The 27,292-nt window shown below is 37.6% G+C and overlaps 1 protein-coding gene across 1 annotated transcript in view; it reads left to right on the top strand.

The window, feature by feature from the left end:
• Window positions 1-27,292, top strand: part of ZNF300 (zinc finger protein 300) — a 174,608-nt gene that overhangs the window by 96,304 nt on the left and 51,012 nt on the right. Inside the window, exons 14-15 of the mRNA XM_067730235.1 lie at window positions 49-2,849; window positions 8,547-8,713. Coding sequence (XP_067586336.1) covers window positions 49-1,601 — 1,553 coding nt within the window. The 3' untranslated portion in view covers window positions 1,602-2,849; window positions 8,547-8,713. The remainder of the gene's footprint in view (window positions 1-48; window positions 2,850-8,546; window positions 8,714-27,292) is intronic.

The following is a 27,292-nucleotide window of genomic DNA, read 5'->3' as shown; positions in this document are numbered from 1 at the left end:
TATTAATTATTCTTTATGACTGTTTTATTTTATCTTTCTTTCCTTTAGACAGGAAAAGTAACCTTGACAACACCCAATCATGTATTTTGGGGTCTGTTTCCTTCCATAATAAGATACTGAAAGGAGTCACAAAGGATGGTTCATTTTACTCCATATTAAAAGTCTGTCAAGGTGATGGCCACCTACAGAGATGTCAGAAAAACAGACTTTTCAGGCAAGTAACAGTCATCAACAACAAAACAATGACTGTGGAGTCAGACCACAAATATAATGCATTGGGCAAAATATTTCAAGAATGCATAGGGTCAGACACTTCAAGACAAAGACCTCATAACTGTGATACATTTAAAAATGACTTGAAATCTAGTATTGACCTACCTAGTTGTAATAAGAGCAATTCAGGAAAAAACCCTGATGAGAGTTTTGCATGTGGAAAATCATCCATCCATGGTGTGTCCAATCCTGATCTTGAGAAAATTCACAATCGAGTAATTCCCTGTGATGATAATGAGTGTGGAAACATTTTCAGCAAGAAACAATCCCTTATTCAGTATCAGAATGTTGAAACTAAGGAGAAAACCTGTGTATGTATTACATGTGGAAAAGCCTTTGCTAAGAAGTCACAGCTCATTGTACATCAACGAATTCATACTGGGAAGAAACCATACAATTGTGGTGCATGTGGGAAAGCTTTCAGTGAGAAGTTTCACCTTATTGTACATCAAAGAATTCATACTGGGGAGAAACCTTATGAATGTTCTGAATGTGGAAAAGCCTTCTCTCAAAAATCATCCCTCATTATCCATCAAAGAGTTCATACTGGGGAAAAACCATATGAATGTAGTGACTGTGGAAAAGCCTTCTCCCAGAAATCACCCCTCATTATACATCAGAGAATTCACACTGGAGAAAAACCTTATGAATGTAGAGAGTGTGGTAAGGCCTTCTCCCAGAAGTCACAGCTGATTATACATCATAGAGCTCATACTGGAGAGAAGCCCTATGAGTGTACTGAATGTGGAAAAGCCTTCTGTGAGAAGTCCCACCTCATCATACATAAAAGGATTCACACTGGAGAGAAACCCTACAAATGTGCTCAATGTGAGGAAGCCTTCAGCAGGAAGACAGAACTCATTACACACCAGTTAATTCATACTGGGGAGAAACCTTACGAATGTACTGCATGTGGGAAGACCTTCTCCCGGAAGTCACAGCTCATTATACATCAGAGAACGCATACTGGAGAAAAGCCCTATAAATGCAGTGAATGTGGAAAAGCCTTCTGTCAGAAATCACATCTCATTGGACATCAGAGGATTCACACAGGAGAAAAACCTTACGTTTGTACTGAATGTGGAAAAGCCTTTTCTCAAAAGTCTCACCTCCCAGGGCATCAGCGGATTCATACAGGAGAGAAACCTTATATATGTGCTGAATGTGGAAAGGCATTTTCTCAGAAATCAGACCTTGTTTTACATCAGAGAATTCATACAGGGGAAAGACCTTATCAGTGTGCTGTATGTGGGAAAGCCTTCATCCAGAAATCACAACTCACTGTACATCAGAGAATTCACAGCAGTGGTAAAATCATAATAAACTAAAAACACAGACAAGCTTTCAGTATTAGCTCAAGCCTTAATAAACAACAGAAACGTGATTAATTTGATAAATTTGTGGACAACATCTTTATAGAGAAAATTTTACAAGAGAATTCATGTCTGTAGTGTGGTGATACCTAACTCAGCAAAGATGATGGGAAATAATTACATAAATGAAGGACATTTCACCATGGCATGTAAAGCTTTTAAAGTCATGAACTGAATGGTCAGTAGAACAAATTATGTATATAGAATATTGTCAAATTACATATTCCTTATTATACCATAACAATAAACACATTGTGAAATTGCTAATATTAGCTTGCCATTATTTTGGCCATGTACAGTAATTCCCTATAAAGGACATGAAGAAAACTTGAGTTAAAAAAATCAATTCCTAGAAACTGTATTAATAAGGAGGGGCTTGGGAGTTCCTTGGTGGTAGGACTTGGTGCTTTCACTGCTGTGGCCCAGGTTCAATCCCTGGTCAGGGAACTAAGATCCTGCAAGCTGTGCAGAGCAGTCAAAAAAAAAAAAAAAGGGTGGGGGGTTGCTTAACATGATCCCTAAATATACATGTAAAATTCTTATACAAAGATGGAAAGATAGGTTGATCAGATTCAGTAAAGGTGATAATTGTACATTTTCCCATCTCAAGCATATAAGTTGATCTGTATCTCTGGAAGGACCCTGGACCTTGAAATTGATGCTTCTTGACCAAATCTCCTCTTTACTCTCTCTTACTGGGAATTTGGTATAGTGGAAAGACTTTGGTACTGAACCAGATGGTTTGGGTTTTAATCCTGGCTCAACTACTCAAAAGATTGTGTGACTTCAGGCAAGCCTACTTTACCCATCTGAATATTTTTTCTTATTGGTAAATAAATGTACAGTGTAGAGCACACTTTCAGTTAATGTTAGTTCTTTTCATCTTTCTATTGTCCTATAACAGGATGCTAAGAGTAATATGATACATCTGAACTTGCTTTGCAGTCCGGATACTCTGCTTATGTACCCCATTCCTATGACTGATTGATTTAACTGTCTTTGACCATGGTAGTCTTGATTCCTGGTATGTTAAAGTGAGATTTTATTATACTTTTATTATTTTTTACATACATTTATATAAGCCGTTGTGTTTGCACATAAAGACCCTGTCTAATGTCACTTTAGTTCCTTTATGACCCCTGTCCTGCAGCTGCAACTGTTCTCCCCGGAACTGAGGACACCTAACAAAGGAAAACTCTTGGGGTAAGAATTCATGCCTGCCATAGATTTGAGAACTTAATACCTCTAAAATTTCCTGTGGTCCCACATATTCCTGCATGAGCGACTTAAAATGAGGACTCCTGCTGGAGCTGCTCTGCAGGAGAGCATACCTGGCAAGGATGAGGGTGTCTATATGGTAAAACATGGTTTGCCCATGTTCACATTGTTCTTCCCTTAGCTCCTACTTGATTCCTTCACATTTCATGCCCACCTTATCCCCTTCCTGCATGGCTGAACTATCTATTATGAAACTGGGTGAGAATCTCTGCAGGGGAGAGGGCATACCTGATGGAGAGGGATGTGGGAACCTGTGTGGGCAAATTTCTGGTCTCATTATTAACACTGAGTTGATAGCACTGTCATCAGATATAACTGGCCATTCAGATCTGGGATAGAAGGCCTAAGAGTACACCTCATGGGTTGAGCTACTCTGAGGGTTCCTCATAGAAGATGTCCTAACTGGCTCTTATGGAGACATGAGAAGGACAAGGGATCATATTGGGAATATAGAGAAATTTAGTGAAGAGGGGGTTTTATATAGTGACAGGTATGGACCTTATATAGGTTTAACAAAGATTCACAGTTCCCACCTCATAGACTTCCCATTTGATCCTTCCACTGTTACAGCTCCTATGCAGCCTCATTGATCTGATAATGGGTTTCTATAAAAATCTCATTTCAGATTTAGCACCTCCTGGTTTAACATTTCACCAGCTTTTTTTTTTTCCAGCTTTTTACTAGAGGAGCTAGCCAGTGCAATGAGGCAAGAAAAAGAAGCAGTAGGCATATTCAGATTCTAAAGATACTTAAAAGTTATTGAAAAGATTTGAATACAAATAAATTAAAAAGAAAAAAGCCAATTCTACAATATCTATTCCAGAAAAGAGAAGAGGAAAGATCCCTGACATATTTTATGAGTCTACCATTATCCTGATGCTAAAGCCAGACAGACATTACAAGAAAAAAAAAATTAGTGACCAGTATTTCTCCTGAACATAGCCACAACCATCCTTAACAGACTATTTGCAAATCAAGTCTAGAAATATTTTGAAAAAAAAAGTACATCATGGCTAAATAGAGTTTAATTCAAGAATGCAAGTTTGGTCCAATGTACAAAAAAATTTTGGTATAATTCAACATACCAATAGCCTAAAAAGAATAACTATATGGTCATTTCTATAGATGGGGGGAAATTATTTGACAAAAATTCCACATCAATTTAGAATAAAAACTCAGCAACTAGGAATAAAGGGCAGCTTCCTCAAATTGTTGAAGGACATCTATAGAACTTCTAAAGTTAGCATATTTGATGGTGAAAGACTAAATGTGTGCCCCAAGATTGGGAAATGTTAAAGATGTCTGTTCTGCTCTTCCTAGTGAATATTGTACTGGTGATCTTAGCCAGTGCAGTAGGGAAAACAAAATAAGGTGGGGGGTGGAGTGGAGTGGGGGGGTGGTGGAGCATACAGTCAGGAAAGGAAAATAAAATTGTCTTTATTTGCAGATAACATGGTCTTCTACACAGAAGATTTCAAAGACTACAAAAAAATCTACTAGACCTGATAAATGGGTTTCACAAAATATCTAAAAAAGTGAGGAGATATACTGTATTTACAGATAGAAAGATTCAATATTGACTGTTAAGATATCAGTTTTCCTCAAATTGATCTATATATTTATTGCAATCACCCACAAAAAACTCAGCAGACATTGTGTAGAATTCGACAATCTGATTCAAAAATGTACACAGAAATGCAAAAGACCTAGAATAAACAAGACATCTTTGGAAAGAAAGAAGAAGACCCATATTACCTGATTTCAAGGCTTATTATAAAGCTAGAGTAATCAAGTATATAGTATTGGCATAAGAATAGACAGGTCAATGAAACAATATAGAAGTCAAACCACACATATGAATAACAGACTTTTAACAAAGTTGTCAAGGTAACTTAATGGACAGAAGGTAGTCTTCAACGAACAATGCTGGAACATTTGGAAATCCATATGCGAAAAAAGCAATACAAAAAACTCTTGATTCCTAGCTCATACTCATACTATATCTAAAAATCAACATGAAAAAGGTCATGCGCATAAATGTAAACGTGAAAACTATAAAGTTCTAGAAGAAAACAAAGTAATTGTGACTTTCATTATGCGAAGATTTTTCAAAGACAAAAACCCCACAAAACATGACATTAAAAGCTGATAGAGTTCATTATAATAACATCTATTCTTCTAAATACAGTGTTAAGAAAATGCCTAGTTATACTACCCCAGTCATTAAGTTTAGACCACCTTCAGTGGACTTGGAAAGGGATCAGAACATACTGTTTTAAATTGTGAGTCTGTACTGTTCCATTCATACTTTTCATAAAATCCTTAATATTTTACTAGTATTTCATCTTACACTGAAAATAATGTTCCCCAACCACGTTAGCAGAATTACTAAATTACTTTGCTTATAGTATGCTTAAACAAACTTCAAATTTTCAACACTAATATTACTAAAACAGTAAAAACAATAGATGAACAAAGTCTGTTCTTATGTTATTCCTTAGCTTTAATATTTTTCCATTTCAATGGCTATAAAAATTCAACCAAATTAAAAATAGTTACATTAATAAGCTAAAAATGCCAACAGGATAAGTATTCAAGGAGATATAGTCGGAAGATCTGTGAAAGCTCAACTTCCCCTTCTTTTATATATATATATATATATATTTATTTATTTATTGGAGTATAATTGCTTTACAGTGTTGTGTTAGTTTCTGCTGTACAACAAAGTGGATCAGCTATATGTATACATATATCCCTATATCCCCTCCCTCTTGTGCTTCCCTCCCACCCTCCCTATCCCACCCCTCTAGGTTGTCACAAAGCAACAAGTTGATCTCCCTGTACTATGCAACAGCTTCCCACTAGTCATCCATTTTACATTTGGTAGTGTATATATGTCAATGCTACTCTCTCGCTTCGTCCCAGCTTCCCCTTCCTCCCCTGTGTCCTCAAGTCCATTCTCTACGTCTGCATCTTTATTCCTGCCCTGCCACTAGGTTCATCGGTACCAGTTTTGTTTTGTTTTTCTTTATTCCATATGTGTGTGTTAGCATATGGTATTTGTTTTTCTCTTTCTGACTTACTTCACTCTGTATGACAGACTCTAGGTCCATCCACCTCATTACAAGTAACTCAGTTTCTTTCCGTTTTATGGCTGAGTAATATTCCATTGTATATATGTATCACATCTTCTTCCTCCATTCATTTGTTGATGTACATTTAGGTTGCTTCCATGTCCTGGCTATTGTAAATAGTGCTGCAGTGAACATTGTGGTACATGTCTCTTTTTGAATTATGGTTTTCTCTGGGTATATGCCCAGTAGTGGGATCATATGGTAGTTCCATTTTTAGTTTTTTAAGGAACCTCCATACTGTTTTCCGTAGTGGCTGTATCAATTTACATTCCCACCAACAGTGCAGGAGGGTTCCCTTGTCTCCACACCCTCTCCAACATTTATTGTTTCTAGATTTCTTGATGATGGCCATTCTGACCAGTGTGAGGTGATACCTCATTATGGTTTTGATGTTCATTTCTCTAATGATTAGTGATGTTGAGCATCTTTTCATGTGTTTGTTGGTAATCTGTATATCTACTTTGGAGAAGTGTCTATTTAGGTCTTCCACCCATTTTTGGATTGGGTTGTTTGTTTTTTTGATACTGAGCTGCATGACCTGCTTGTATATTTTGGAGATTAATCCTTTGTCAGTTGCTTCATTTGCAAATATTTTCTCCCATTCTGAGGGTTGTCTTTTTGTCTTGTTTATGGTATCCTTTGCTGTGCAAAAGCTTAAGATCCCACATGCCTCATGGCCAAAAAACCAAAAAACATAAAACAGAAGCAATATTGTAACGAATTCAATAAAAGACTTTAAAATTGGCCATTAAAAAAAACTTAAAAAAAATGATCAACGTGAGAAAATATGTCAAGGGTTCATCTGCAAATGTGACTTAGAAAGAGAATTTTGTGGGTAGAAAAAAGAGGATGTTAAGGATTCTACATTTTAATGGCTTGTGCTCTAACTGGACTACAGAGGTTTTGATACATTTCTGCGATAGAGAAATACTGTATTTCTGACTTGGTGAGGAGACTGAAAATTTACAAAATTCTCTAGGAAATCATTGTTACTGTCCAGGAGCTAGTTTTGCAAATCTGGAGCTGTGGGGGATCTCAGGTAATCCTTGAGATGGTTTTCTGGGGTCATTTCCAGTCTCCTAATGGACTGCACTTCTTTCTCACCACGAGGAGCTTCATCATCTTGTTGGTAATAGGCAGCACATCCATCATGGCCTATCTCTTTACCAATGCATGCTATTGTCATCACACCCTCCTCTCAGAATCTTTTCACCAGACCGAATAAGAGAGCATCTTTATAGAAAGGCTGATATCAACATTTTAAAACCAGAAAGCTGCTTTGAAAGTCAGCACACACTTTCCATCGTCAAAAGAAAACAAACAAAAATTGTCTTTAATTCCTTTCCTTTATACCTAAAAGAAAATCAAGATACCAAAAATAAAGCAAAACAGAAACAAAGAGTAACTTAGTTTCCATTCATCAGAAATCATAATTCAAACCCAACTATTCTGATGCCAGAATCTACGCTCTTGACCACTGTGTTATGCTGCCCCTCTTGCCTCACTCTCCATTGTAGACTGTGTTTTGAACTAGTTCATGATTTGTGATGCCTGCGCAAAGGTGCTCCTTCTGTTTATTTATTTATTTATTTTTAAGTGGTTCTTGTTTACGTGTGTAATCTTTTTTTTTTGCAATAAACCATACTCACTTCTTATTAAAATTCTTTAAAGGATTTAGAATCTCTGGTTTTGAAAACTTCTACAGCATTGCAAAGCAAATCTCCACAAACTTAGATACAGGAATTAAAGATTGTTAGTCAACAAAAAACATTATTCTCACATGAAGCTTCGGATAACTAGCCATTAACAAGGCAGACAATTTTAAAATCATTTTTCCCTTGTAACTGAATATTTTATAGTATATAAACAAATGTTTGAATTGTATATAAATCTTGAAGCCATTTTTTGTTTTTTTATATGACCTCTGCAAGTTACAGGAAATGTTTGAGAAAACAATAAAATGCCATTGTGTATATTTACATTGAAAATTAAATTCAGACTTACATGATGGGTATAAAAAGTTAAATCTTTTCTAAAAAATTGTTCTATAAGAATCATCAGCTCTAGATGATTTATTCCAATGTTGTCAGTCCATAAAATACTATTAATAGCTCCAGTAACAGTTGCATCAACAGAAAAATTCTTCTTAAAATGCTCCTTCTATTTAGCCAAGATTTATTATTTAAAAAAAAACTTTAAAAATCACTATTTTAATTGATTTAAAGATTTAATCTTAATTCTTAAGTTTTGGTGTTCAGAGCGGACCTCTCCTAGGTCCTGGAAATGAGATAGCTTGTTGATAAACATGGAAATCAAGTAGGATTTTTAAAAGAGCTCAGAGAATTGGTATCTGAAGAACATTGGGGAAGCCATTGATACTACACATTCAGTGAACTCCCTAAGCTCTGGCCCTCTAAGATTGAAGCATCTAGAAATATAGTCCCTTAGGAGGTGTGTACTGATTGATGATACTCTCTCTTTGTTGCAGGTGGTACCAACAGACACTGGCTCCAGATTTTGTTGAGATGATCAAGAGGAAATCTAATCTAATGCCTCATATTGCTTTGGGATTCCTTATCTAAGGAGATCCTTGGAGAGCTCCCAGGTGTAGCTGTCTGAAGAGTGTCACATCATCCACAATTATACCTGCCAGAGGTAGGTCAAGCCAATCTTTGGAGGAGCCACGTGGTCATATAATGGCAAAACATGACCATGAACATATTGTAAGGCTCTTATACTATATATGAAGTTGTATATTACTTGTAGGTAGATTGGGGTAAGCTAAAGGTATATAGTACAAATGCTAAATAAACCACTAAAACAACAACACAGTTATAGCTAATAATCCAAAACAGGTTAAAAAGGAATCAAAACAAACATTCAGTTGATCCAACAGAAGGCAGAAAAAAGAAAAAGAACAGATAGGACAAATAGAAAATAAAATGGAGATGATAGACTTAATCTAACAATGTAAATTATCACATTACATATAAGTCCAAACACACCAATTAAAGGAAGAGGTTGTCGTATTGGCTAAAACAGCACAGCCCAACTATGTACTGCCTACAAGAAGCATGCTTTAAATATAAAGACACAAATAGGCTATTTTTTCCCTGTACAAATGTTTGTTTTAAAATTTTTATTTTATATTGGACTATAGTTGATTTACAATGTTGTGTTAATTTCAGGTGTACAGCAAAGTGATTCTTTTATACATATACATCTATCTATCCTTTTTCAAATTCTTTTCCCCTTTACGTTATTACAGAATATTGAGCAGAGTTCCCTGTGCTATACAGTAGGTTCTTGTTGGTTATCTATTTTAAATATAGTTGTGTGTATATGTTAATCCCAAACTCCCAATTTATTCCTCCCCACCATCTCTCACCTTTGGTAACCATAGGTTTCTTTTCTAAGCCTGTGAGTTTCTTTTTGTTTTGTAAATAAGTTCATTTGTATCTTTTTTTATATTCCACATATAAGTGATATCATATGTTATTTGCCTTTCTCTGTCTGACATACTTCACCTAGTATGATAATCTCCAGGTCCATCCATGTTGCTGAAAATGGCATTATTTCATTCTTTTTAATGACTGAGTAATATTCCATTGTATATATGTACCACATCTTCTTTATCCGTTCATCTATCAATGGACATTAGGTTACTTCCATATCTTGGCTATTGTAAACAGTGCTGCAATGAACATTGGGGTGCATGTATCCTTTTGAAGCATGGTTTTCTCCGGATATATGCCCAGGAGTGGGATTGCTGGATCATATGGTAGCTCTATTTTTAGTTATTTAAGGAAGCTCCATACTGTTCTCCAGAGTGACTGTATCAATTTGCATTCCCACCAACAGTGCAAGAGGGTTCCCTTTTCTCCACACCTTCTCCAGCATTTATTATTTGTAGACTTTTTGATGATGGCCATTCTGAATGGTGTGAGGTGATATCTCATTGTAGTTTTGATTTGCATTTCTCTAATAATTAGCAACATTGAGCATTGTTTCATGTGCTTCATGGCCATCTGTATTTCTTCTTTGGAGAAATGTGTATTTAGGTCTTCTGCCCATTTTTTGATTGGGTTGTTTGTTTTTTTTGATATTGAGCCGAATGAGCACTTTGTAAATTTTGGAGATTAATCCCTTGTTGGTCCCATCATTTGCAAGTATTTTCTTCCATTATGTGGGTTGTCTCTTTGTTTTGTTTATGGTTTCCTTTGCTGTCCAAAAGCTTTTGAGTTTAATTAGGTCCCATTTGTTTATTCTTGTTTTTATTCCAATTACTCTAGGAGATGGATTGAAAAAGATACTCCTCTGATTTACGTCAGAGAGTGTTCTGCCTATGTTTTCCTCTAAGAGTTTTATAGTATCCCGTCTTAAATTTAGGTCTTTAATCCATTTTGAGTCCATTTCTGTGTACAGTGTTAGAGAATGTTCTAATTTCATTCTTTTACAAGTAGCTGTCCAGTTTTCCCAGCACCATTTATTGAAGAGACTGTCATTTCTCCATTGTCTATTCTGCCTCCTTTGTCATAGATTAATTGGCAGTAGGTGCGTGGGCTTATTTTGGGGGTTTCTATCCTGTTCCATTGGTCTATATTTCTATTTTTGTGCCAGTACCATACTATTTTAATAACTATAGCTTTGTAGTAGAGTCTGAAGTCAGGGAGCCTGATTCCTCCAGCTCCATTTTTCTTTCTCAAGATTGCTTTGGCTATTTGGGGTCTTTTGTGTCTCCATACAAATTAAAAATTTTTTTGTTCTACTGTGAAAAATGCCATTGGTAATTTGATAGGGATTGCATTGAATCTGTAGACTGCTTTGGGTAGTATAGTCATTTTAACAATATTGATTCTTCCAATTCAAGAACATGGTATATCGTTCCATCTGTTTGTGTCATCTTCAATTTATTTCATCAGTGTCTTATAGTTTTTGGAGTACAGGTCTTCTGCCTCCTTTGGTATGTCTTTTATCCCTAGGTATTTTCTGCGCTGGGTCTGCATTGCTGCAGTTGGGCTTTCTGTAGTTGCAGGGAGCAGGGGCTACTCTTCGTTGCGGTGTGGGGGGCTTCTCATTGTGGTGGCTTCTTTTGTTGTGGAGTGCGGGCTTCAGTAGTTGTGACACGTGGGCTCAGTAGCTGTGGCTTGTGGACTCTAGAGCGCAGGCTCAGTAGTTGTGGCGCACAGGCTTAGTTGCTCCGCAGCATGTGGGATCTTCCTGGACCAGGGCTCAAACCTGTGTCCTCTGCATTGGCAGGCGGATTCTTAACCACTGCGCCACCACGGAACCCACTGTTACCTTTTTGTTTCACTATTTTGAAGTGGGCATTATGCACAACTATTACCAGTCTTATTTATGTGCCTATTGATGTGGCAATACGTAGTCTTTGTGCGTGCTGCTAGACACTACTTTTCCAAGTGAAACTCTGTTGTGTAATTTTTACATTTATAATTTTAATGTGATGATCACATTAAGGATTATATTAAGATGTAAATTTAGAACCTAATAAAATGAAGCATTTAGAAATTTGATGTTCTACACTTAACCTAGAGAGAGAAAAATGCTTATTTCCTTGTGAAAAATCTAAATTCCATCCTAACCTTCTGTGGTACATTAACTCCATGCTCTGAGGCACACTCTGTGGTGTCTAAGACACTCATAAACAGGTCAGGGTGTGTGTGTGTCTGTGTGTCTGTGTGTGTCTGTGTGCACACACATGTGTTGTTTGGTGGGGTAGGGTGTCATGATTAGTGATGATGAAAACGTTCCAATTCTTTCCCACTAGCTGGGTTATTTTTCCTCCCTTCCCACTCATTCCCCAGCCTTTCCCCACTCTTGTCCTTATTCTTCTGTAGATGCTGTATGACTGCCCCATGAATCTTCCCATCACTGAAGGCTGTATGATCCCTTTGCCCTGCAATGACATCATCAAGTCAAGCATTGTAGAATGGGGCTTCCTTCCATAAGATATCTACTCAGCAGGGAGAATTCACAGAGTTTAAAGGTTTTTTTGAGACCAATGAATACCATAGACTCAGGCAATCCTTAATTTGTTCCTTGGTCTTGCCATACCTGTCTGATGATCCATCTTAGCATAACTCTCAAACAACTGACACCTTCAAGCTCATCCAGTTCTGTGTACACTAGATGGGCCTAGTTTCTCTAGCATTCAAAAAACACTGTTTTCTGGAAAACGGTCTCATTTCCAAACACTTTCAGAGTGAGGCTATCTTCTGCAGGATGGGTGATCGTGATTCAGGACATGCATCAATTTTTATGTCTCTCAGTTTGAATTCAGCTCACTTCCTGAGTGCTACCTGGAGATGTGAGGAGATTTCTTTCCCAAGCCTGATAAAACTATGTTCTCCTTCAATCATCAGGTTTGCTAAGACCTTAACCCTCCTCTACTTTCCTCCTGTCTCCCACTTACTATAAAACAACCAGGCATTCTGTGTTTCCTGCTGCTCCAGAGCCTTTTGCATGCAGAGAGGAAAGGAGAGTTAGTGGTCCATTGTACATTTTAAGGAAGATATGAGAAGTGGAGAGCAATTCTTATACTACCAGCCTACATCAGGAATGTAAGGGGGTCTGGAGGGCAGGTGGAAGCTATTCTACACCAAAATATTCGGGGTCACGGAGAATTCTTCCTTACCTTTCTAAACTTAGGACTCTCAAACTCCAGTTCCATTTTGGGGACATGAGAAGTTTGTTGCTTACTATTCCTGGAGGTTCAGTGGAAAATTCTGGCCCTTTGATGCCTGTGTAACCCCAACCATTCCAACCATGGCAGTATACAGTTCAAAATAATGATGGAACAGGGGGAGGGCTAAGTCCAGCTCCTGGGCATGGTATTTATGGGTTTTATCATTTTTCAAAGCTTCTGAATATATTTTTTTGGTTTTATAAGGGCGTATTATAATAAGTATTAAGCAGGATATCTTCAGAGAGATAAATAGAGCAACTTGAGATGACAGTAGGTGCCATGCCACCATCACTGGCCCTTCCTAACCCTCATCAGCTTTAAGAAGTCAAAGCCAGCTCTCAATAAGAGATAAAACTGGCCTCTTTTTTTCTCCAAGCTCTAGATCTTCGGATACTCTAAACTTCTCACAAGTGCAGCAGAGACAAAGGACATTATTCTCCTTTTAGAAGAAACAAACATATTTGAGATCATGAGAAACTGAGCACATCCTCTTCAGTAATGAGAAATCCAGTTAATTTTCTCTAATTGTATGGAAACATTTGAGAGAAGTTTTGCTGGCAACAGGGAGGGAATAGAGGAGGAGTTTATGATTGACCAGAAGAAACACCCACCCCCAGAGACAGATCCTGGGGCAGGTATGAGGATGGTCTGTTAGACCTGGCATTCTTGGTCCAGGCTCCCTGATCAACTTCAAACACAGTAGCTCATTCTGGAAGCTCACAATTTTCATGAGTTTTATTATTCTGACTGTGACCTGCCTATTGTTTAGAGCATTTAGCAACTTAAGAGTCTACTTGTAGGTATCAAGATGTGTTCCTCAGCCCTTTCATTTCCACGGGGATGTAGGGATCTTTGTAATCACAGGAAAATATATCTTTGAACTCAGCCTGGGCCTTGAGTTCCTCAGGCAGACTTCCTTTCCTTGATTCTGTACATAATCCCATTTTTTCTTTAGGATCTAGCCAGTGACTGACTTGTTCTTCTGAGTTTCATTATCCCCTGTGCCCATAGAGGCAGTTCTGACTTCTAGTGGATCTGAGCTCTGCACAGAAGTTGACAGTGTCTTGGTTTTGTGCCATGAATCTATGTTCTATCCAGTGGATGAAACCACTGGAGCACACACTTATTCCTGTTTTCCAAGTACTGTTTGGTGGACCCTATGATAGGTAGTAGGATGACTTGTTCCCAGGAGTCTCTGCAATTGGCTATCCTGAGCAGACTCTTCTCCTTGGGGTCTCCAGTCTGCATTCCCTTCTTGCTCTTCTCCAGCTAAGGGTTTCCTAGGATACTTAGGACCTTTTCTCTATTAAGCTGGTGATAGATTCTTGTCCTGTTTGCTCCCCTCCCCAGCCTGAGCCTATGAGCAAAATTTTAGGGGGATGACCTCATGGCCATCTGGCCCTCTTCACCCACAGGTAAGCATGCAGAAAACTGATTTTTTTCTTCTCCTTGATCTGCTTGAATGTTTCCTCCAAGGGACTTTGGAGCTTCAGCTATTTAGTCAGCCTTTTAAATATAGATGACTGAAGAGGGAAAGGTATCTTCAGAAGTGTGGGGTCAGGTAAGGAGATATGGTACAGAGGCAAAGGGGGCCTAGTTGTGAAATAGGGTCCAGGATCTGAGTGTTCTCTAGGGGTACAAAGGAAAAGGGAAGAGATGGTGTGAAAGAAAGTCCATGGATATTGTTGCATTCAGTGTTTAATGGAGCTCTGATGGAAGTAGGCCACCCAGTGTTGATGGTGAAAACAAGGAAACTGAGAAGGTGGTTCAGTCCAGTGGGAAGTTGGAGGCCAGAGTGTGTGATGACTTAGTGAATCCCAAAGGTGGTAGAGTCAAAACAACATTTCCCCCAGCTTCTCCCATAACAGAATATTTGCTTCTGTGGTTGCTCTGTTACACTCCTCAGAGCAGGATCTTGCCCTGACTGCTCTAGAAAGCCACATCAAAAGAGAGCTTGAGCAGGCGCCTGTAAGAGACCAGAGGTAAAAATAGCATCCAGGAGCAGAATGGGGACAAGCTGGCCTAGCAGGCCTGGCAAAGGTCACGTGTCTCCACATTCCTGTTCTCTCATTCCTATATCACTTAACCCAAGGCTTCCTTTCACTTTCCATTCTCTATGTGTCCCCTTTTTGTGCCATCCCCAGACTGCTATGGGGTCCTGGAATTCCAAGAAGCAAGCCGGGAAGAGGGATATGTGGAAAAATAAGAGATTAATCATTTCCAAAGAGAAAACTGGTGCCTTTAAGGGAAGCTCTCAAGTTAGGAAAATAGCCTATTGGTTGAAAGAAGGAGTAAGGGATCTTATAGGAGGCTTTGTAGAATGTTCAACTGAGAAAAGACTATTTCAAAATTTACCCTAAGAGCCCCAGGAATTAAGACTTAAGGTCAAAAGGTCAGTGAGAAAATCATAAGGCTGATATAGGTCCAATGCTGTCATTTACAAAGTGCTTCCATGCACATTGTTCCCAACTGATTATCACAACATTGCTGTGCTCTTGGCAAGCCAGATGCTCTCTCAAAGGATGAGTCTGAATATTAGGGAAGATAACAACTTGTACAAAGTCAGGCCCCAAAATGTTGCCTCCAAAACAACCTATATTGCTTCTACTATCTCACATCACCACCCCACCCCATGGACACGACCCACTGCCCAGCTCCACCAGTTTAAATTCTTGTGGAGGAGAGAGAAGGGATTAGAAGTGTCCCCAATTCTGATTTACTTCCAATGAGCTCTCCTCAGAGGGCTATGTTTTTTGAGGATTGGCTTTAGGAAGTGACATCCCAACAGTTGTGGACCTGAGACCATTTGCTCCACAATGAAAGAAGCAAAAAGGATATCAATGGGAGAGGCCTGGGTTGAACAGCAAAACCTTAGCTCTTAAAGTTCCCACTTTCTCTTCCTGCCACTGAGTTGATGCTGAAAGATAAGACAAGAAAAAAAATGAGAAGTGGGACTCATTTCTTATACTCCTTATTCTAAGCAAGCAGCAGACATTCATTAATGAGTAAAGTGACATTCTATATTGATAAAGTTGAGTCCTGTATTGTTTCCATGTTATTTATTTGTAAAGTAGATATGTTTTCTACTGATTCTCCTTTGTCAAAGAAGAATGACAAAGAATTCTTTGAGAAGAATCTTTCTCAAAGAATGGGCTTACTGCCTTTGGTCCTCAATTGGTATTTCAGATAGTAGTCCTCTACTGTAAAGGGGCACAGAAACTCACATTTTCTGGAACATGTTTGCTCCATTCTATAGGATTCTGCTCCATGAATAGAATCTGTATCAGAGGCTCAACATTGCTCTCTGGGTCAGCCCAAACACAAGAGAGAGGCTTGGCCAGGTAACACTATAATGGGAAAGCAGCTGCTGAACAGGCATTGAAGGCCTCTTCTCTTCATGTGCCCTGAACTCTCTTTATGATCCAATCCATGACCCATGAATCACAGCGTTTGGATTTTAACCTGGAACTCTTTACCACATCTAGGTAGATGGTCTGTGAACTTTGGATAGAAACTCTAGTCTCCACTATACCCCTTGTCCACCCAACCAGTTTTCCTAGTCAAATGATGTGCTAATCTCTCCTGAGAATTCCCATTCCTGTTATCTCTCCATTCCAATAATTGATTTAGAATAGTGGGAGTAGGAAAAGGAAAAATAAGAGTCAAGTTAGTCTCTTTTGTGGGCTGAGCCGAGTTCCCTTACCTGATTAATGTCTCTGCTTTTATTCAAACATTGGTAATTATGCACACCACTGGGTGCAGTAACAAGACAAAAAGGTGACCCCAACTTTGTACAAAAGTAAAAGATGGAACCAAGGTCCCAGGACTCACTAAAATGCAGAAACAACCAGCCAAAGTTCTCCATCATCTAAAACGCACTACCACCTCAGGAAGCTGAGCACAGAGACTACCCACTCCAGTCTGGAGTTCCAGACCTGCATCACAGAGCTATGGAACAGTCACAAAGGGTTCTGGAATGTGGGGGAGGGGAAAATGAGGAAGATGAACCCAATCCCCATCCCCTACTATCTAACCTAGCAGATCCCATCATGGCCCCTATATCTCTCCTGGTTTTTCCATTTTCTACCAACAACTTTTCAACCTATTTTATATATATGTGAACTGATTACTTTTGCTAGGCACACTTTTATGCCTTTCATGTGTATTTACTCATTTAATCCTCATTATAATCCTATTGTTTAAATACTATTACTGTCCCCATGTTAACTATAAGGAAACTAGGGAACATAGAATTTATGTTATTTGCTAAGGTTACACTGATAGCAAATAGCAGAGCCAGCATCCAAGCTGGGAACTCCAGCTCCAGTCACATTCTTTACCACCAAACTGTGTTGTGTAAAATATCATGGCAGTCTGGATCAACAGTCCAAATCAATGCAGTCAGACTTACCTCCATTTAGCACTTTGCACAGGATTTCAAACATACTCTTAATTGATATCCTTTCACCTGTGGCTCAGAACACTGTTCGAAGGCGTGAGACTCTGAGAGGAGGGACTTGCCTAGGGTCACAAATGTTAAGGAGCAGAGACAGATTTGAGCCCATGGCAGATTAGGGTACATTATTTTCTTCTGCATTTCTCAGAAGACAGGAGGAAACTGAGGCCAGGAGAGGTTAAATGAGTAACACTGTCCTGTCTCCAGCTGGTCCAGCTTGGCACTCTACATGTGATTGTTGCTAAACTTGTATAAAGTCCTAGTTAGTCCTTGTCTCTGTATTGAACATTTAGGTGAAACTTGACTCTTCAGACTCCTTGGGGGAGTCTGGGTTCTTGACGGCACTCATGCAGGTGATAGGAGATTTTCTTACAGTCCAGGCAGATGCTATAGGAAGATAAGAGAATTAGGGAGATGAATGAGGCAGAGGGTGAGCAGGACAGAGGCTCTCTGTGAATTAGGGGATCTGGTAGGAGTGACTAGTGGACACGTTACCTGTCCTTGCAGCTCACAGTAACTTTTGGGGAAGAGTGAACAGCATCCACTTAGTGCTATAGGCTTAAGAGTTTCCATCAGCACAACTGGGTTCAAATCCTAGCTCTGCAAGTCACTGAATGTGCGCCCTGAATAGATCATTCCATCTCTCAGGGTCCTGCTTTCTTTGTTTGTAAAATAGTGTTGATAGTATGACTGCTCACCAAAATGACAGTTTCATTAAGTAAGGTCGTCTATTATTTACCTTATAGGTGGCATAAAAGTTGCCATCAATACATTTTATTTCTCTTCCCTACATCCTGTCTTTGTTGAACTCTTCCCTTGATACTGATCTAGGGTAAGTATCAGTGAGATATTACTTGTTTGCAAAAGAGAAATGAAATGAAAAACAGTGTTTTTTTTCCTAAGACCACTTCATGACTGAAAAAAAGCTGTGCATATGTAATACATACAACTGGATGAGTTTGGAGATAACAGTGATGCTTTCTTTGAATGTCTTCTTAGTGTTGGGTGGTTTTATTAATCTTGCATGACTGGCAACAAGGCCTAACTTAGATATATTCAACAGAGAGAAAAGAACATTGGATATACAGGCAGAATGACTGTGAAAGAGAATAAAGATGTATTATGTACTGATGAGCAAGGATAAGAATGACAGGAAATTCATCAGTGGAAGTAATGCAAGTCAGAAGACAGTGGAGTAACTTCTTTACAGTACTGAAAGAAAAGAAAAAAGAATAACTGTCCATCTAGAATTCTTGGTGCATCAGAAATACATTTTAAAAACAAAGGTGAAATTAAGATGTCTTCAGACCTACAAAAGCTGAAAGAAAATTTATCACCAACAGACATGCACTACAAGAGAGCTTAAAGAAAGCCCTGCAGTTGCAAGGAAAATAGAGGAGATGCAATCTGGATCTATAGGAGAAAAAAAAGCATATAGATAAATACAAGACTTTTCCCCTTTATTTAAAAATCTCTTCAGAAGATAATTGACCTTTTAAGGCAAAAATAATAACAATGTAGTGAGGGTTTTCTAGCATATGTGTAAGTAATATGTATAACTTAATGTTTCTGCATAAGAGTGATACAAAGGCAAGGAGAAGATAAACGGAAGTATATTCTTGTGTGCTTCGTAAACTGTACCTAAAGTGGTACAATAGTTCCTGAATATAGTTTAAAATAAGTTAAAGATGTATGCTATAAATGTCTGGTTAAGAATACAAGAGCAAAACAGAATCATAAAAGAAATGCTTGATTATTCCAAAAAAGACTGAATAAGAGAAAAAAAATAAATTGACCAAAAAGAATGAATAGTAAGTTGATAGATTTAAACACAAACATATCATTAATAGTATTAAATATAAATGATCCAAATGACCCAATTAAAAGCCAGAGATTTTCAAATTGGATAAAAAAAACAATGCCCAACTATATGTTGTCTATAAGAAATTCATAAAGACCAGATTGATTAAAAATAACAGAATGAAAAAATATACCATGTGAACACTAATCCAAAGAAGGAGTAACTATATCAGGCAAATCAGATTTCAGAGCATGGAATATAACCAAGGATAAAAAGGGTCATTTCATAATGATAACGGGGCCAATTTATTAAGGAAATGAAATAATACTAAATTTTTATGTACCAAATAACAGAGCTTCCAAATGCATGATGCAAAACTGATAGACCTGCAAGGAGAAATAGACAAATCCACAATTAAAAATATTTTAATAGCAATCTCTCAGTAATTGGTAGAACACGTAAAAAGAAGTTCTTTGAGAATATTGTAGAACTAAAAACACTCAGCTATTTTGACCTAGTTGACAGTTATAGGACACTTCACCAAACATTTCTCTTACGTGTGCATGGAACATTTACAAAGACAAATCACATTGTAAGCCATAACATTGAGAGACATAACCTTAGTTTATACTCTGATTAGCATGAACCTACTGAAAAAAATCAAGAGGCAAAGGAAGAAATCTAAATAGGTACTAAAATGATTATATTAAGTAATGATTGTTAACTTTCTGGATAGTGGTATTGTGGTTGAATTTTTAAAAACCCCTCTATATTTTTTAGAGATATATAGTGAAATATTTATGGTTGGAAAGGTACTGTATCTTCATTTGCTAGTATTTTGCCCTGACAAGAACCATAACTATAGGGTTGAATAGAAGTGGTGAGAGCAGACATCCATATCTTGTTCCAGATCTTAGGGGAAAAACTTTCATTCTTTCACCATTAAGTATTGTGCTTGCTGTCGCATTTTCCTAGATGACCTTTAGCAGGTTGAGGAAGATCTCTTCTATTTCTAGTGTGTTGAGCATTTTTATCATGAAAAGGAGATGAATTTTTAAAATGCTTTTTCTACATCAATTGATATGATCATTTGATTCTTATCATTTATTCTATAAATATCATGTATTACATTGATTTTCATATGTTGAGATAACCTTGCATTCCTGGGTTAAATCCCACTTGATCATAGTGTGTAAACCTATTTTATATGTTGCAGGATTCAGTGTGTTACTATTTTCTTGAGGTTTTTGCAATATTCATAAGAGATATTGATATATTTCCTTTCATTGTGGTGTCTTTATCTGGTTTTGGTATCAGGGTACTACTGGCCTTATAATTACAGTGGATTAGGAAATGTTCCCTCCTATTTTACTTTTAGAAGAATTTGAGAAGGATTGGTGTTCATGCTTTCAACATTTGGTAGAATTCACCAGTGAAGCATCTGGGCCTAGACTATTCTATGTGGATTTTTAAAAATTAGTAATTCAATCTTTTACTTGTTATAATTCTATTCAAATTTTCTATTTATTCTTCAGTCAGTTTCAATAGTTTGAGTGTTTCTGAGAATTTTTTCTGTTTCATCTAGGTTATCTAATTTGTTGGCATAGGTTATTCATAGTATTCTCTTAAAGCCATGTTTATTTCTGTTCAGTCAGTGGTAATAGTCCCACCTTCATTCCTAATTTTAGTAATTTGAGTCCTTTTTTTAATCAGCCTAATTAAAAGTTTCTCAGTTTTATTGATCTTTTTAAGAATGAACTTTTGGTTTCATTGACTTTGTTTAATGTTTTTCTGTTCTCTATTTCTTCTGTAATCTTTATTATATCCTATGATTTTCTTGTTTTACATTTAATCTGTTCTTTTTCCTCTGCTTTTTAAGGGAGAAGGTTACATTATTGATTTAACATCTATCTTTTTAAAAATAATAAAAAAATTTTTTTATACAGCAGGTTCTTATTAGTCACCCATTTCATACACATCAGTGTACACGACAATCCTAATCTCCCAATTCATCACACCACCACCACCACCCCCCGCCGCTTTCCCCCCTTGGTGTCCATATGTTTGTTCTCTACTTCTTTATCTCAGTTTCTGGCCTGCAAACCAGTTCATCTATACCATTTTTCTAGGTTCCACATATATGCGTTAGTATACGATATTTGTATCTCTCTCTCTTTTTTTTTTTTTTTTTGCCGTACTCGGGCCTCTCACTGTTGTGGCCTCTCCCATTGTGGAGCACAAGCTCCGGACATGCAAGCTCAGTGGCCATGGCTCCTGGGCCTAGCCACTCCACAGCATGTGGGATCTTCCCAGACCGGGGAACGAACCCGTGTCCCCTACATCGGCAGGCAGACTCTCAACCACTGTGCCACCAGGGAAGCCCTCTTTTTTTTTTTTTAACATCTTTATTGGAGTATAATTGCTTTACAATGGTGTGTTAGTTTCTGCTTTATAACAAAGTTAATCAGTTATACATATGTCCCCATATCTCTTCCCTCTTTTGTGTCCCTCCCTCCCAGCCTCCCTATCCCACCCCTCTAGGTGGTCACAAAGCACCAAGCCGATCTCTCTGTGCTATGCGGCTGCTTCCCACTAACTTTCTATGTTACCTTTGGTAGTGTATATATGTCCATGCCACTCTCTCACTTTGTCACAGCTTACCCTTCCCCCTCCCCATATCCTCAAGTCCATTCTCTAGTAGGTCTATGTCTTTATTCCCGTCTTGCCCTTAGGTTCTTCATGACCTTTTTTTTTTTTTTCTTTTTTCTTAGATTCCATATATATGTGTTAGCATACGGTATTTGTTTTTCTCTTTCTGACTTACTTCACTCTGTATGACAGACTCTAGGTCCATCCACCTCACTACAAATAACTCAATTTCGTTTCTCTTTATGGCTGAGTATTATTCCATTGTATATATGTGCCACATCTTCTTTATCCATTCATCTGTTGATGGACACTTAGGTTGCTTCCATGTCCTGGCTATTGTAAATAGAACTACAATGAACATTTTGGTACATGACTCTTTTTGGATTATGGTTTTCTCAGGGTATATACCCAGTAGTGGGATTGCTGCATCGTATGGTAGTTCTACTTTTAGTCTTTTAAGGAACCTCCATACTGTTCTCCATAGTGGCTGTATCAATTTACATTCCTGCTTGTAAATTTTGGAGATTAATCCTTTGTCAGTTGCTTCATTTGCAAATATTTTCTCCCATTCTGAAGGTTGTCTTTTGGTCTTGTTTATGGTTTCTTTTGCTCTGCAAAAGCTTTTAAGTTTCATTAGGTCCCATTTGTTTATTTTTGTTTTTATTTCCATTTCTCTAGGAGGTGGGTCAAAAAGGACCTTGCTGTGATTTATGTCCTATAGTGTTCTGCCCATGTTTTCCTCTAAGAGTTTGATAGTGTCTGCCCTTACATTTAGGTCTTTAATCCATTTTGAGTTTATTTTTGTGTATGATGTTAGGAAGTGTTCTAATTTCATTCTTTTATATGTAGCTGTCCAGTTTTCACAACACCACTTATTGAAGAGGCTGTCTTTTCTCCACTGTATATTCTTGCCTCCTTTATCAAAGATAAGGTGACCATATGTGTACGGGTTTATCTCTGGGCTTTCTATCCTGTTCCATTGATCTATATTTCTGTTTTTGTGCCAGTACCATACTGTCTTGATTACTGTAGCTTTGTAGTATAGTCTGAAGTCAGGAAGCCTGATTCCTCCAACTCCGTTTTCCATTCTCAAGATTGCTTTGGCTATTCGGGGTCTTTTGTGTTTCCATACAAATTGTGAAATTTTTTGTTCTAGTTCTGTGAAAAATGCCAGTGATAGTTTGAGAGGGATTGCATTAAATCTGTAGATTGCTTTGGGTAGTAGAGTCATTTTCACAATCTTGATTCTTCCAATCCAAGAACGTGGTATGTCTCTCCATCTATTTGTGTCATCTTTAATTTCTTTCATCAGTGTCTTATAATTCTCTGCATACAGGTCTTTTGTCACCTTAGGTAGGTTTATTCCTAGATATTTTATTCTCTTTGTTGCAATGGTAAATGGGATTGTTTTCTTAACTTCACTTTCAGATTTTTCATCATTAGTGTATAGGAATGCCAGAGATTTCTGTGCATTAATTTTGTATCCTACTACTTTACCAAATTCATTGATTAGCTCTAGAAGTTTTCTGGTAGCATCTTTAGGATTCTCTATGTATAGTATCATGTCATCTGCAAACAGTGACAGCTTTACTTCTTCTTTTCCAATTTGGATTCCTTTTATTTCTTTTTCTTCTCTGATTGATGTGGCTAAAACTTCCAAAACTATGTTGAATAATAGTGGTGAGAGTGGGCAACCTTGTCTTGTTCCTGATCTTAGTGGAAATGGTTTCAGTTTTTCACCATTGAGGATGATGTTGGCTGTGGGTTTGTCATATATGGCCTTTATTATGTTGAGGAAAGTTCCCTCTTTGCCTACTTTCTGCAGGGTTTTTATCATATATGGGTGTTGAATTTTGTCAAAAGCTCTCTCTGCATCGATTGAGATGATCATATGGTTTTTCTCCTTCAGTTTGTTAATATGGTGTATCACATTGATTGACTTGCATATATGAAGAATTCTTGGATTCCTGGGATAAACCTCACTTGATCATGGTGTATGATCCTTTTAATATGCTGTTGGATTCTGTTTGCTAGTATTTTGTTGAGGATTTTTGCATCTATGTTCATCAGTGATATTGGCCTCTAGTTTTCTTTCTTTGTGACATCTTTGTCTGGTTTTGGTATCAGGGTGATGGTGGCCTCGTAGAATGAGTTTGGGCGTGTTCCTCCCTCTGCTATATTTTGGAAGAGTTTGAGAAGGTTAGATGTTAGCTCTTCTCTAAATTTTTGATAGAATTCACCTGTGAAGCCATGTGGTCCTGGGCTTTTGTTTGTTGGAAGATATTTAATCACAGTTTCAATTTCAGTGCTTGTGATTGGTCTGTTCATATTCTCTATTTCTTCCTGGTTCAGTCTTGGCACGTTGTGCATTTCTATCAATTTGTCCATTTCTTCCAGGTTGTCCATTTTATTGGCATAGAGTTGCTTGTAGTAGTTTCTTAGGATACTTTGTATTTCTGTGGTGTCTGTTGTAACTTCTCCTTTTTCATTTCAAATTTTATTGATTTGAGTCCTCTCCCTCTTTTTCTTGATGAGTCTGGCTAAGGGTTTATCAATTTTGTTTATCTTCTCAAAGAACCAGCTTTTAGTTTTATTGACCTTTGCTATTGTTTTCTTTGGTTCTATTTCATTATTTCTGCTCTGGTCTTTCTGATATCGTTCCTTCTGCTAACTTTGGGTTTTGTTTGTTCTTCTTTCTCTAGTTCATTTAGGTGTAAGGTTGAGATTTTTCTTGTTTCTTGAGGTAGGCTTATATAGCTATAAACTTTCCTCTTAGAACTGCTTTTACTGCATCCCATAGATTTTGGATCTCGTGTGTTCATTGTCATTTGTCTCTAGGATTTTTTGATTTCCTCTTTGATTATTTCCGTGATCTCTTGGTTATTTAGTAACATATTGTTTAGCCTCCATGTATTTGTGTTTTTTATGTTTTTTTCCCTGTAATTCATTTCTAATCTCATAGTGTTGTGGTCAGAAGAGATGCTTGATATGATTTCAATTTTCTTAAATTTACTGAGACTTGATTTGTGACCCAAGATGTGATCTGTCCTGGAGAATGTTCCATGCACACTTGAGAAGAAAGTGTAATCTGCTGGTTTTGAATGGAATGTCATATAAATATCAATTAAATCTATCTGGTCTATGTGTCATTTAAAGCTTCTGTTTCCTTATTTATTTTCATTTTGGATGATCTGTCTGTTGGTGTAAGTGAGGTGTTAAAGTCCCCCACTATTATTGTGTTACTGTCGATTTCCTCTTTTATAGCTGTTAGCAGTTGCCTTATGTATTGTGGTGCTCTTACGTTGGGTGCATATATATTTATAATTGTTATATCTTCTTCTTGGATTGATCCCTTGATCATTATGTAGTGTCCTTCCTTGTCTCTTGTAGCATTCTTTATTTTAAAGTCTATTTTATCTGATATGAGTATTGCTACTCCAGCTTCCTTTTGTTTTCCATTTGCATGGAATATCTTTTTCCATCCCCTCACTTTCAGTCTGTATGTGTCCCTAGGTCTGAAGTGGGTCTCTTGTAGATGACATATATATGGGTCTTATTTTTGTATCCATTCAGCAAGCCTGCATCTTTTGGTTGGAGCATTTAATCGATTCATGTTTAAGGTAATTATCGTTATGTATGTTCCTATGACCATTTTCTAATTGTTTTGGGTTTGTTTTTGTAGGTCCTTTTCTTCTCTTGTGTTTCCCACTTAGAGAAGTTCCTTTAGCCTTTGTTGTAGAGCTGGTTTGGTAGTGCTGAATTCTCTTAGCTTTTGCTTGTCTGTAAAGCTTTTGATTTCTCCATCGAATCTGAATGAGATCCTTGCTGGGTAGAGTAATCTTGGTTGTAGGTTCTTCCCTGTCATCACTTTAAGTATATCATGCCACTCCCTTCTGGCTTGTACAGTTTCTGCTGAGAAATCAGCTGTTAACCTTATGGGAGTTCCCTTGTATGTTATTTGTCGTTTTTCCCTTGCTGCTTTCAATAATTTTTCTTTGTCTTTAATTTTTGCCAATGTTCTTATTATGTGTCTCGGCGTGTTTCTCCTTGGGTTTATCCTGTATGGGACTCTCTGCACTTCGTGGACTTGGGTGGCTATTTCATTTCCCATGTTAAGGAAGTTTTTGACTATAATCTCTTCAAATATTTTCTCAGGTCCTTTCTCTCTCTCTTCTCCTTCTGGGACCCCTGTAATGCGAATGTTGTTGCATTTAATGTTGTCCCAGAGGTCTCTTAGGCTGTCTTCATTTGTTTTCATTCTTTTTTCTTTATTCTGTTCCACAGCAGTGAATTCCACCCTTCTGTCTTCCTGGTCACTTATGTGTTCTGCCTCAGTTATTCTGCTATTGATTCCTTCTAGTGCAGTGTTCATTTCAATTATTGTATTGTTCATCTCTGTTTGTTTGTTCTTTAATTCTTCTCGGTCTTTGTTAAACTTTTCTTGCATCTTCTCGATCTTTGCCTCCATTCTGTTTCCAAGGTCCTGGATCATCTTCACTGTCATTATTCTGAATTCTTTTTCTGGAAGGTTGCCTACCACCACTTCATTTAGTTGTTTTTCTGGGGTTTTATCTTGTTCCTTCATCTGATACATAGCCCTCTGCCTTTTCTTCTTGTCTGTCTTTCTGTGAATGTGGTTTTTGTTCCACAGGCTGCAGGATTGTAGTTCTTCTTGCTTCTGCTTTCTGCCTTCTGAGAAGTGGTGCTTTGTTCTTCTCATACCAGGAGGCACGTGATGTTGATTTGTCCCATTATTGTTGACGTAAACTTTTAATCACTTGGTTAAGATGGTGTCTTCCAGATTTGTCCACTGCTGGTCTTGGGGTGTGTCCTGCAGAGGCAGAGGATGGCTCTTGCTCTCTCTGGGGTCCTAAAAGCTGGTGGCAGAAATATCAGAGAGTGTTCATCTACTTGAACTCTTGTTGGAGGCAGACATCTTGCTTGGGTCATTAGCCTATCTTTGTCTTTATGTAGGTTTTTATAGCTATAAATTTCCATCTAAGTACTGCTTTACCTGAACTCAAGTTTTGGTGTATTGTGTTTTTGATTTCATTCGTCTAAAATTTGTTCAGAAAGTCAACATCACTAATCACGAGGGAAATGCAAATCAAAACCACAATGAGATATCACCTCATACCTGTCAGAATGGCTGTAATGAAAAAGTCTACAAATAACTAATGTTGGAGAGGATGTAGAGAAAAGGGAGCCCTTGTACACTGTTGGTGGGAATGTAAATTGGTGCAGCCACTATGGAAAACAGAATGGAGATTCCTCAAAAAACTAAAATTAGAACTACCAAATGATCCAGCAGTTCTATTCCTGGGCATATATCTGGAAAAAACAAAATACTAATTTGAAGATGCATGCACTCCAGTATTGTCTTTTCATTTTGTTGATAGTTTCCCTTCGCTGTGCAAAGGCTTTTAAGTTTAATTAGGTCCCATTTGTTTATTTTTACTTTTGTTTTCCTTGCCTGAGGAGATAAATCCAAACGAATATTGCTAAGACTTATGTCAACACGTGTACTGCACCCTCAGTGTTCATAGCAGCACTATTTACAACAGCCAAGACATGGAAGCAACCTAAGTATTCATCAACAGATGAATGGATAAATAAGATGTG

Source organism: Pseudorca crassidens, chromosome 3 (genome assembly GCF_039906515.1).
Source record: "Pseudorca crassidens isolate mPseCra1 chromosome 3, mPseCra1.hap1, whole genome shotgun sequence".
In the NCBI taxonomy this organism is placed as follows: Eukaryota; Metazoa; Chordata; class Mammalia; order Artiodactyla; family Delphinidae; genus Pseudorca; species Pseudorca crassidens.
The sequence above is the reverse complement of the archived record's forward strand: the minus strand, read 5'-3'. Positions and strand labels throughout refer to the sequence as shown.